The following is an 11,468-nucleotide window of genomic DNA, read 5'->3' on the forward strand; positions in this document are numbered from 1 at the left end:
CTTTTAGAAGCGCTTTTATTATTCTACTAAACTGATAAATACGAGATAACTAGATAAATCTATCCATTATCACCATTCCACAAAACCATAACAATTTACATAGTTTTCAATGTCTAACACCAGTAACACCTAATGAGCAATAATTACATACAAATTCATTTTTCATCCAAATTAAAGGTAACACAAACATTATTCGCTTAATACTTTACTTACTCTTAACACATACATACACACATAAATGTTATAGTGCCACATTCAATGGTTTATCTGTTACAACATTAATATTAAATTGACATCGACATCACGTATAAAAAGCTTTAACGGAAGCTACACAATACCTACAATTTTGTTTCGAGTATGAAAAATGAAGTTTGCCGTAACTATAGCCGAGAAGGTTTAAAATGTTTTTGGAGGCGAACATTTAAGTTTTTAAATCGAGATTAAACTGAAATAGATTTTAAGTAATTTATAAAAAAAAATAAGAAATGCTACAGCAAACTTCTATTTCAACTCACAAGTCAATATCGCACCAAAATTATGGACGCGCCTGAAATTTTAAGCAGTCTGATCCATTTAATATTAGTTTTTAATTCGTCCCAGCATTATTCCACTAGACTAGTAGTGAAGTTATTATCATACAAATTGTTACTATTTCGTTGGTTTAGTCTGTATAACCTTGCTACCTTCGATGGAATTTCACTAATGATCAAATGACTACCTAGTCTTATTGGAAATAAATATGTGGACCGTGGTCGAAAGGTTATGTTATTATTTTTGTATTAATTTTAGGGTAAGTTGTTGCTGAGTTTTTGTGTCGTTGACATTTAGCAAATTCGACCAAAGGTATCAAGGGGAAAGGAACATGAACCAACTCGGAACTAAGGTTCCAGTCTTGTATCTATCTAAGCACATATCTCGTGTTTTTGCGAGAACTGACTCCCTATACATTTCATAACATATTGAGTTAAAATCCTGATCTTTTCTATTCTTTAGCTGTGTAAGGATCCGTACCCCAAAGGTAAATCTGAACCTTTTCATTTCCAATGACCAGCATTTAATGGTACACAATATATTCATTTTATTTCATTATGTGAAACTGGAAGACATCCAACATAGAATAATTCCACAAAGGAGTCCCATTAATTCGACTTGTATGAGCATTTATGAGAAAGACTTTTGTGAAATAACTTAAAAACGGAAACGGAAGTGTTTTGGAAGCTTTTTTTTTTAAATAGCCACATTTTCGAGTAAATTAATACATAAAAGGCTCTAACCGCATAGAAAGCTGCCAAACAGCACCGATTGATAGTAGTTTTAGAGACTGAATATTCATATCATTCAAAGCGTCATTTCTTCACGGCCAGCAGTACACCACAAAAAAAATCAAAAATATCCAACTAAAAGTGGCTGAAATCCCAAGAGTCGTTCTCGAGCAAAACGTCGCGTTCATAGTTCCACGTCGCGACGAACATCGCAATGCGTTCTGGATCGTTCCAATAGTCGATCTGATGCCGGTCAATGTGCAGCGCTAGCGGGGCCAGCGGGTAGAGGGGCGCGAGGGGGGCCGGCGGGGGCGGGGGGGCGAGGGGGGTTGCTGGCGGTAGGGGGTTGAGGGGGGCGAGGGGGGGACATGGTGGTCAGCTGGTGGCGAGCGCGGGGTGTGGCGGGGGGGTGAGGGCGGCGGGGGCGCGGGCCCGCGGCGCCGCCCCGCGCCACTAGGGCCGCCGCGCGGGGAACACGCCGCGCGACGCGTAGCCGCCGGACGTCGCTAATGCACAAATGTTTATTGTTATAATGTGTGAGCCTCGTGTTCATGGTAAACAATTGATGGACAACAGCCGTTTAAAAATGTTGCTTCCAAATGTTAAAATTGTGATGCTCCACAGAAAATATTTCAATATGCATCGTCAACTGTGCAAAGTGCAGTGTTGAAAGCAGCATGTTGACACCAACTCGTCAATGAGTTAATTCAAATCTGTTGTTCAACAAATGTCTACCACGAATTAGTGCGGAAATTATATGTTGTAGCTTCGAAAATTATATGTTGTAATAAAGTTACTTTGAGTTTTTTTTACATGTATTTGTTCTAGTTGTTAATCTTGCAATATAATAGGACTTGAAATAATGACCTGATATTATATTATTTTGTGTAATTTCAAAATTGATTTCAATATATAAAAACTATTGCTGTTTCTATGCAACCTTATTTATATATATTACCTTGATTTGGATAAGGCAAGCAGTTGGACTTGAGGACTTCTTCGTGATTACCATATGCACAAAATTTGACTACTACAGTATTGGCTGATATACCAGTTATCTCAGCTTCATAAAACTGCAAATAGAAAGACATAATATAAAAAACGTAACACACTACAGTAATACAAAGCTGATGCATAATATAAAAAGATAACTTACATTATTATCTTCCCAGTATAGTGCCAAGCACCGATCCCCAACTTTCCAATTAATATCAGCTACACCTAACATCGCACGGGCTTGTTCATTAACAGCTGCATTTTGAAACCCGAGCAATGAGCCAGGTAAGAACGGACCTCCCGTTCGCAATGTATTATACTCTTGTGGCCTTCCACCATAACCATATTGTCGACCATTGTAACCTCCTTGCATATTCGCCATATAATTAACATTTGGATACATAGCATTTTGAGGTGGTTGTTCCACATAACCATTGGGTTGCTGTCGACGCTGATATGACTGATCCTGATACTTTGGCACATCATTATTTCGCCTATATTGTTGGGAATCTTGCACATTCTGATTGTGATGATAAGGCTGTTTAGGATAAATTTGCTCTGGTGTTTGGTAATTGTGTGGAGAGGGTGTTTCTTCATTGGGACGCTGCTGATTTGACATAAGATTCATATTAGCCGTTGCTTCTACTAAATTGTCTATCCCTTGTATGTTATTATTTTGATAAGGTTGCTGGTTCTGTTGTTGCATTTTATTATCATTATTATAATTTCTATCATTTCTCCTATTATTGTATTGGTTATGGGGTTGATTGTTATATGAATTTTTATAGCCATATTGGTTGTTTGAGTGTTGTTTATTCATTTCCTCAAATTTCTTCTGGAATCTCGGTGGAGTCTCTACTTGTGTTTGATATTTCCTTTCTTCTCGGTGTGATGGATGGTTGTCATTATAATGACCTCTGTTGTCTGATCGATGTCGAGGGCCGTCATGCCTTGTGCCTTGATTTCGAGGATTCTGGCGGGTATTATTTCTGTCTCTACTTCCATAATTTCTTTCGCGGTTTTCTTCATATGGAGCATTGTTTTCATTGCGGTTGTTTCTGTCACGTTGTCTATCTGGAACGTTAGGAAGTTTGTCCTCCAAAAAGTCAAAGAGGGACACCTTTCCAGAAGGTTTCACTGGTATAACATCCTCATCATTGTTATTATCTTTGTCTTTATTTCGCCCTTTTCGTTTTGGTGGTTCAGATTCTTTTGGCTTTTCTTTATTACGATTTTCTGAATTGTCTCGTTTTTGCAATATTCTAAGTGCTCGATCTACATTATTCTTAGTGTATTTTAAAGCATTTTCAGCCTGTTCTTCAGTAAATCCAGCATCAACAATCTTCTGTACATTTGCATCAAGTAATGGTTTTGTTCCACCTCCGAATACCTTAAAAAATAATTTCGAATTAATAAAAATATTTTAGAGTAGAAAAATGTGTGAAATAAAAATTTGAACTAAATTTCACCTTCTTTACACCAGATAACCTTTGTGCTTCAGCTATAGCTCCTTTTCTTTGAGCCTCAAACTCTGGGTTGTCTTGCTTAGCTGCTTCTTGTAGGCTTTTAAATTGTTTTTCCAATGGGTTAGCTTCTAACCTTTGACCAAATGGAATCCACGGTGGAGGACCAGCATCAACACCACCTACAAAAAAATAAATGAGATAAAAAAATACAGTAAAAGTTCTTTATTTGCGGGTAATAGGTTCCGTAAATGTGCCGCAAATAGTGAAACCGTGAATGAAGGAAGCGCGAATAAGGAGCTTTTACTGTATGTATTATAAACCATTGCAGGGCTAACCTCAAAAATACTAATAAACAATATTTACCTCTAGTATGTTTAGCAAGGCTTCTATTTAATTCCCATTTTTCAATCATATGAGATACCTTTCCTCCTAGGACTGTGATCACATTGGGAGACAACCAGATAACATTATGATATATTTCTAGACCTTCACATTTCAACAGTATTTTAGTGCCTGGTGGAGTATTTATTGTTAAATTAGGAATAGGATTTATTTCTAACGCAGCACATGTTGATTTGCCATCATGCAATATCAACTTCAACATGCGAGGAGCAGATGTTGATTCTTCATTAGCTTTAGGAGCAGATACATTCCTAACTTTCTGTATCTGAATTACAATAGGGCTCTCTAATTTGGATGGATCTTTTAAAAAATCTTCAGGGAAAGCTGCCTCGCCTATATCCCTCAAATCGTACTGCAAATGAAAACATTAATAAATTAGCTTATAGCTGGCTTTATTTCCAGCTCTTATATATGAATATGAATCTCGAAACACTCACATCTAATGCTTTTTTACTTAGAAGCTGTACATCCTGTATTTTCCCATTTTCACTGATAGTGTCCACACCTTCGTCACTCAGGTACCTGTAAGAATCACGAATTTGTTAGTACATGTTAAAATTGTGAAGTCCAATAATTGGTGTATCATTCATTGCTAGATTCTACTCACCAGCCCAGCTCTTTGAGACTTTCTTTGAGCGACATACTGAGATTTGCATTTAAATTTGATGATAAAATTTTTGGATATCACTGAAAAAGCGGCTGCAGATACCTAGCCAGGGAATGTATTTCACAGCTAACTAGAATCCACATATTTAATGATTCCAGATGTCGATCTCAATTTAACCAATTTGTCAAACTTAACCTGAGTACAGATAAACAATGATATTTCTAAAATATAATATTACAAAGTTTTATTGAAAAAAAAAACTAATTTTTGTTTTTATTCTTCCACATAATTAAGATTTATTATATAAAAAAAAATCATAAATTGAACATAAACACTTCCGAAATAGTGTCTTGTTAAGGTCAATGACCTATACTATTAAAAAAATTAAAATATCAGATAATTGAATATTCAATATTCTAATTACGATCATTATTTATATTTTAGCGATAATTACGAAAATGTATTTAAAAAATACTTAATGATCTAAGACGGGAATATTATGATTTCTTGATTTGACATCGGTATTAAAGGGTCCACAGGGGGCCTACCGCCACCTTTAGAATAACATGATACTATGGGTACATTTTGTCGAGTTCCTAAAATAATCTTACTATAATTGGAACCGGGAGCTTTTAAAACATAGCACTGGCTTTTTATTTCGAAAATTTATATGGCAACACTCAGTGTTGGCACCTTAGCCTTTTTCGGGCTAGAATGAGCTCTTTTTCGGGAATTCAACCCGTCTTTTAACTTTTTGGCCCCAAAAGGGTAATCTAGCCCCATGGACCCAAAAAAAGACGGACGGATTAGGACCTACACATTGAGTGATCAGTGAAGCCTTTAGCCTAGTAATGGCGGCGACACATCCATGTGTGTGTGTTCCAGATTGATTGCCAGATGCAGTGAAATTACCCCACATTTTAGTACTTTTCTTTTTCAATTTGTTCTACATTTTATGTGTATTCTAACTAAAAGAACATAAAACTATTATTTAAACTTATATAATCGGCAATGTGAATGAATGATTGATTAAATTGAATGTATCGCAGAAATAGGTAATTAATTGGCTGTTATTTTTTAAAAATATGGGTGTTATGTAACGGTTAGTGTAGTATACATTTTTTGTGAGCAGAAAAATCATAATTTTTTGTATCTAATTATTTTATCGTAATTTTAAAATTAATTAACTTTACATCAACTCCCCGACTTCTGGGAGAATGAAATTTTCAAATCTACGGATTTAAATGATTTATAGTGGAGCCAATTTAATAGGCAACATTTGACGTCTATCAATTTTATCTTCATAGGGTGGGAACCTGCATAAAAACATCGATTAAAGTGAATTAATCGATACGGACTTGAAACATTTGTCAATCGAACTTGAAACACATGTCAATAATTTATGATAATTTCTATTTCCAAGTAATCAATGCATTCGATTCTAGATGTCTGATTTCGATTTTTAGAGTAACGTCTCTGGTATTTAAAAAGAAAAAAGGTTTATTGACACAAAATTGTAGCGACGTCAGTTCTTTAAATCAGAAATTGTTTATTATGTTTAGAATGGTTTATCAGTAAAATCAAATCCTAAAATTACTTATATCGGTCATTATTATAATAAATATGTAATCGTAATTGAAAAAAGTTAAGCAAATGTGCAGTTCTAACAAAACGAAATATCATGTTATTCTATGTTGTCGTTACTAGGTTACGTTGTTGAATAAAATGGCTCTACTATAATATAAACTGCTCTCTATAATCTATGGATACATTATCTATGTAATCGTAGTAACTAATACCACAGTATTACCATCCTACAGTATGGCGACGAATGTACTTGTGCAGAGAAACGGAGGGGAACTGGCGGGGGGTCGGGCGACGCGGGCCGCTTAATGCAATCACGCTGAGTTTGCATTAACTATCGCGAAAGGACGACGCAGTCGTATTTTTTGTGTAATAATTTTATTATACATAGGTACTTACATATTCTATTATGACGCGCAAAAACTGTTCCGTTTAAGGATGTAAATCTACATTGAAATCCCAGAAGGAAACAATATTTCAGAAAGATTGTATTAATTGTATCTGTTGAATTAAAATCAAAGCTATGTATATGTTGTCCTCATTATTTTCAAATCAGATTGTACATCCCAATGCGAATGCATTACTTAGTTAAATGGTATAATATACAATTAAGAACATCCAAAAATAAAGTGTCCACGTAAATAATATTTAGCAGTGCAATATCTGTAATTATATATTTATGAACAAATAATTACATCAGGGGTTGCGCAATTATTTTGAATGTACATATGAATAAATGATTTCATCATAATATTAATAATCACAATTGTTTTATTTCCCATTTGTTGCAACCCTAGCGTATTTTCGTGTGGCAGCGTAAGTACCTACGCTGGCGGCGGCATCGCGCGACATCAAAGGCGATTCCTTACTGTAGGAAATAATATTGTAATACTGTGCTAATACTCTGTGATGTAATCTATACCTCTGTACAAAGAGAATACAAATACTCTGTATACCGAATGTTCAATGTTGTGTATATTTTTTGCCAACGTGTATTATCTTGCGATAAAGTTCAACACCCTTCATAAATTATAATTTTGGTGTGATAAGAGGATCTATTCTTCGATATATTCTTGATATACTTCAATTTGAGAAAGCAATTCATTATTGAAGCCAAGCAAAGCCAGAGATTATTAAAACTTGTATAAAATTTTACAAGTTTTTTTATTTTACTACATCCTTTTACTATATTTTATCTCATCATGTCGTCGGTAAGCAAATGATTAGAAGAAATTAAGTTATTAATCATAAAAATCATGCTTATATTCATACATACAATTAAATAATGGTATTTTTTAAGGTGCACATTTTCAATGTTGAAATGACATGCGAGGGTTGCTCTGGGGCAGTTGAAAGAGTTCTTAATAGATTAAAAGGTCAAGGAGTTGAGGACATATCAATAAGTTTACCTGAGCAGAAAGTAATGGTTACTTCTACACTAACTGCAGACCAACTTCTCGAAGTTATCAAGAAAACTGGAAAGAAGACAGAATATGTTGGGAAACAGTAATCTAAAATTAGTCTTTTACATAATAAACTAAGGCAGGTTAAAAATGTGATGTTATAATGTGTCAATATATTATTATTATTTTAATGTTATGTTGTAAATATTGCATAGCTAATCATATCTGCAGAAGTTTTGCATTCATATTGGTTTTTAATAAGTCATGAAGAGTTACACTATAAAGTCTTTTTATGTTGTTATATTTAACAATTATCTTTAGTTTAAGTGTAAATGTAAATTTTATAAAATTGATGTCTCAAAGACGATATAACCATAGTGTCTACAGTATTTTCTACATATATAAATAATATACTTTTGTTCAAATATATATTTTTATTTATTGAAACAATCTATCTATCCACTTCTTCCAATAGCACCCTCAATGGTATTTAATCTCAAATCAACAAGATCCACTGCCTCATGAAGTGCATTTAAATGATCGACAATTGCATTTACAGTTGGTAGTACATCTCCACAGTCACATTCTTTGAACTCGTCTGTCCCACAAGTGTATGTTCTGTTGAGCTTCTTAACTCTTTTCAATGAAGGCTCAGTATTGTTTATATTGTGTTCATTAAGTACTTTAAAGCCACTGTTAATTGGAAAGCTTCTTTTTCTTCCCACCCACTCTATCGTACCACTTGTGTAGCAAACATCATTGTCACCTAGTTTAATCATACCAAAAATGCTATTTTCATTAATTGCATCGGCTGACTTATTTACAATTGATGGAATTGTATAAGTGGTTTTAGTAGGTGGTAATCGTGGGATGTGGCTGGCATGTCCTACATTGTTTGAACATTCATTTGATTCCCTTATTTGAGATCCTATATCCTGTCTTCCAGTGTTATCATGAGAATTCAATAATTCTGCTTGACTAGGATTTTCTACTAAAGTACTGTGAGCATTAGGTCCGTGTATATCACTAACCACTGTTTCCAAAGTGTCATTAAAATCATCCAAATGTGAAAAAGTAGTAACAGGGTACTTATTGCTGTGATAGCATTGATACCATATCTTCGCTCCCTGCTTTACATATTAAGAAATGTTTATATAGACTTTCTAATTAGATCACAACTGTCTTGAAATTCAAGTTTTTTGAATGCTAGGTTGTACTTTGTTTGCACAGTGCTGAGTGTACATGCCTGTATTATAATAATAAATTAAAATTTTGAAAAACTACTTACAATAAACTATATGATTTTTATGCTACATTACATATCTTAAGTCTATATTAGTTATCTTTTACTGATAACCTGACTTTTTCCTTTAGATGTAGTGGTTATTTTAGAATTTTGTGATTTTGGAGTGAGCATAGAATTATGTTCAACATTTTCTTTAATATCACTAGCCAATTGCGTAAAGTTGGTTTTCCAGAGGAACACCTGAAAATATTATATTTAATTATTGTTATTAAGAATTGACTCATAAATGAATATTTATACATAAAATATTAATTTAAATATTTACTAGCTTATCCTCTCCTGCTGATGCAAATCCATTGCCACTTGGTGAAAAATTAACAGCATTAACTGAACCGGTGTGTCCACTTAAAGTAAACAGTGGATGTCCCTCTAAGAGGTCTAATATCTGAAAGGAAAATATAACAAAAACATAAGGCACTTGATGATTTGACTTAAAAAACAGATTAAGATGCATTACTTTTTGTGTTTACCTTCATTGTTCCATCTTTACTTGCAGTTAAAATATAACTGCCACTAGGATGAAAACAAAGTTGATTTACTGAATCACTGTGAATGCTGAAATTATAAATTCTTATTAATTTTAATTGCACATAGCAAGTGTTTAATAATCGCAAATGATAAAAAAAATATATATCATAATAAGTGTCATTTTATAACACAGACTGATACATACCTATAATATTGCACTAGAGTATGTGTTCTTACATCGTAAAGTTTAATATTGCCTTGTGTAGTGCCAACTGCGACATAGCAACTAGAAGGATGCCACGCTAAATACATCCCATGGCCTTTCTGGTCCTTATAAGTATGTATACATTCTCCAGTGTCAGGATTCCAAAGTTTTGTCGTTTTATCATCTGAACATGAAGCAATGATAGATCCATCTTGAGACATAATAGCTCGTCTTACCCAGTTAGTATGACCAACAAGTGATGCTAGGAATTTGTACTTGTCACTTGACCAGAGCTTTATTATTTTATCATCTGATGCTGTTATTATCTAGAAATACAAGGAAAAAATGATGCTCTTTATTCTACCATAGGAACTATTCCATGCCACATTTATTCACAATGCAATGCATTACACATTTCTATGTATATCATCTATTTTCAAATTTATTATAAGATATGTAAAGTATGTATAAATATATTTACCTTACTACCATCAGGACTATATTGAACTGAGCGAACAGTTTGCGAGTGTGCCTTAAACATTCCTGTACTCCCAGTTACTGTAGGCACCCAAAGTCTTACAGTTTTATCACGAGATGCTGAGGCCATGTACTTTCCAGATGGAGAAAATGTTACATCCGTCACCGCTTCATCATGTCCTAGGAAACGATAACTTCGGCCACTTTTACCAGACAGATCCCATAGCTAAGAAAAATATATATTTCTTAAATATTTCAGAATAATGGCAGTATTTTTTAAATATTATTTTTCACTTACTAAAACGCTGTTGTCTGTTGAACTACTCGCTATTTTTTGTTCATTAGGACTATAAAATAAAGCTGTGATAGTATTACGGTGACCCTTTAAATGTTTTTCTAAACACGGATCCAGGCAAGTGAATGTATCACATTCCATGATAAAAAAATTTCAATCACTCAATAATATTATCAAAAATAACAATTTGCTACATACAATAAAATTGTCGTGTAAATCGAAGAAGTGAAAACAATTTAAGTTAAATCGTTTGAAAATTGAAAACATTTGTATCTTCACCAGTTTGAATCACATTTGAATTCAAAACAAAAACCATAGACTAATCTTCTTTTTTCTTCTGAGTGCAATTTCAAATGAAAACCAGCCTATGCCCTATTGCACAATATTAAAACGATAAATGTATCATAAATCTATACTACTTTTTGAGGCATATTAAGGCCTTGCAGCATTTAAATAATGTATACGCAAACTTATTTACTTGGGTTGCAGAGAGATAGATACACAAAATATATCTCGAATAGTTCTTGCCTTAGATCATTAAGTAATGGATAACACTCGCAGGCGTTTCCCCTTTTGCTGAGGTATAAGATTATTCGAATCGAAAAATCTTATGCTTTCATAAAAACTACTTGCGTAATCGATTACAAACACTCTGCGTATTCGTAAAACATCGAAAGGACGTCTGCGAGTGCTCCGCTAAAAATGCCGTTTTGCACTGTCAAGTCTTGCAGAAGCAATTCAAACATGTCGAATATTAAAAAAGATGGAATAACCTTTAATTTGTGTATATTTTTTTATTTTTTAACGTACATTTCTAATTAAATGCAATTTCTAATAATCGTCGATGTATCGTTTAGCGATATGATGATGAATTATGAAAACAAATAATCGAGTCATGTTTCGAGAGAGAAAGAGACGAGACTATCATGGAAAGAAAATATACAAATTTAATCTTTATCTACTAAGAGAGAAGGTTGAATTTAAAACGCCATAATGA

At 33.7% G+C, this 11,468-nt stretch overlaps 4 protein-coding genes across 4 annotated transcripts; 1 reads left to right on the plus strand and 3 right to left on the minus strand.

Moving 5' to 3' along the window:
• Window positions 1-99: 99 nt before the first annotated feature.
• Window positions 100-4,909, minus strand: LOC149902159 (tudor domain-containing protein 3-like). Its single transcript, XM_090109946.1, has 7 exons — window positions 4,734-4,909; window positions 4,564-4,648; window positions 4,088-4,478; window positions 3,728-3,903; window positions 2,419-3,648; window positions 2,221-2,335; window positions 100-1,768 (listed from the first exon to the last, which is right to left on the minus strand). The coding sequence occupies exons 1-7, from the start codon at window positions 4,766-4,768 to the stop codon at window positions 1,716-1,718; spliced, it is 2,085 nt and encodes a 694-aa protein (XP_089966072.1). The 5' UTR covers window positions 4,769-4,909; the 3' UTR covers window positions 100-1,715.
• A 2,375-nt stretch (window positions 4,910-7,284) lies between these two features.
• On the plus strand, window positions 7,285-9,053 carry Atox1 (Antioxidant 1 copper chaperone). Its single transcript, XM_090110152.1, has 2 exons — window positions 7,285-7,528; window positions 7,618-9,053. Exons 1-2 carry the CDS (start codon window positions 7,520-7,522, stop codon window positions 7,825-7,827), a joined length of 219 nt encoding a protein of 72 aa, XP_089966278.1. The 5' UTR covers window positions 7,285-7,519; the 3' UTR covers window positions 7,828-9,053.
• LOC149902161 (uncharacterized) lies at window positions 8,141-8,856 on the minus strand (the record flags this gene model as incomplete). Its single annotated transcript, XM_090110223.1, has 1 exon — window positions 8,141-8,856. A coding segment is annotated over one exon (681 nt), but the record flags the coding sequence as incomplete, so codon positions are not given.
• On the minus strand, window positions 8,724-10,957 carry LOC149902162 (uncharacterized). Its single transcript, XM_090110151.1, has 7 exons — window positions 10,475-10,957; window positions 10,181-10,402; window positions 9,700-10,025; window positions 9,497-9,581; window positions 9,292-9,411; window positions 9,009-9,206; window positions 8,724-8,850 (listed from the first exon to the last, which is right to left on the minus strand). Exons 1-6 carry the CDS (start codon window positions 10,610-10,612, stop codon window positions 9,060-9,062), a joined length of 1,038 nt encoding a protein of 345 aa, XP_089966277.1. The 5' UTR covers window positions 10,613-10,957; the 3' UTR covers window positions 8,724-8,850; window positions 9,009-9,059.
• Between the last annotated feature and the right edge of the window lie 511 nt (window positions 10,958-11,468).

This window comes from Colias eurytheme, chromosome 15 (genome assembly GCF_061535395.1).
Source record: "Colias eurytheme isolate Ceu_HAF_F1 chromosome 15, ilColEury1 Martin Lab GWU primary, whole genome shotgun sequence".
Taxonomy (NCBI): Eukaryota; Metazoa; Arthropoda; class Insecta; order Lepidoptera; family Pieridae; genus Colias; species Colias eurytheme.

Excerpts from the sequence above, each read along its gene's own strand:
- LOC149902162 (XM_090110151.1), bottom strand. The coding sequence starts at position 10,612 with ATGGAATGTGATACATTCACTTGCCTGGATCCGTGTTTAGAAAAACAT. Across the intron at positions 10,026-10,180 it reads ATAGTCCTGATGGTAGTAAG|ATAATAACAGCATCAGATGA; the intron begins GTAAATATATTT and ends TTGTATTTCTAG. Across the intron at positions 9,412-9,496 it reads GTAAAGATGGAACAATGAAG|ATATTAGACCTCTTAGAGGG; the intron begins GTAAACACAAAA and ends TTTTCCTTTCAG.
- LOC149902159 (XM_090109946.1), bottom strand. The coding sequence starts at position 4,768 with ATGTCGCTCAAAGAAAGTCTCAAAGAGCTGGGCTG. Across the intron at positions 4,479-4,563 it reads TAAGTAAAAAAGCATTAGAT|TACGATTTGAGGGATATAGG; the intron begins GTGAGTGTTTCG and ends TTTCATTTGCAG. Across the intron at positions 1,769-2,220 it reads CTTGCCTTATCCAAATCAAG|CGACGTCCGGCGGCTACGCG; the intron begins GTAATATATATA and ends TTTGTGCATTAG.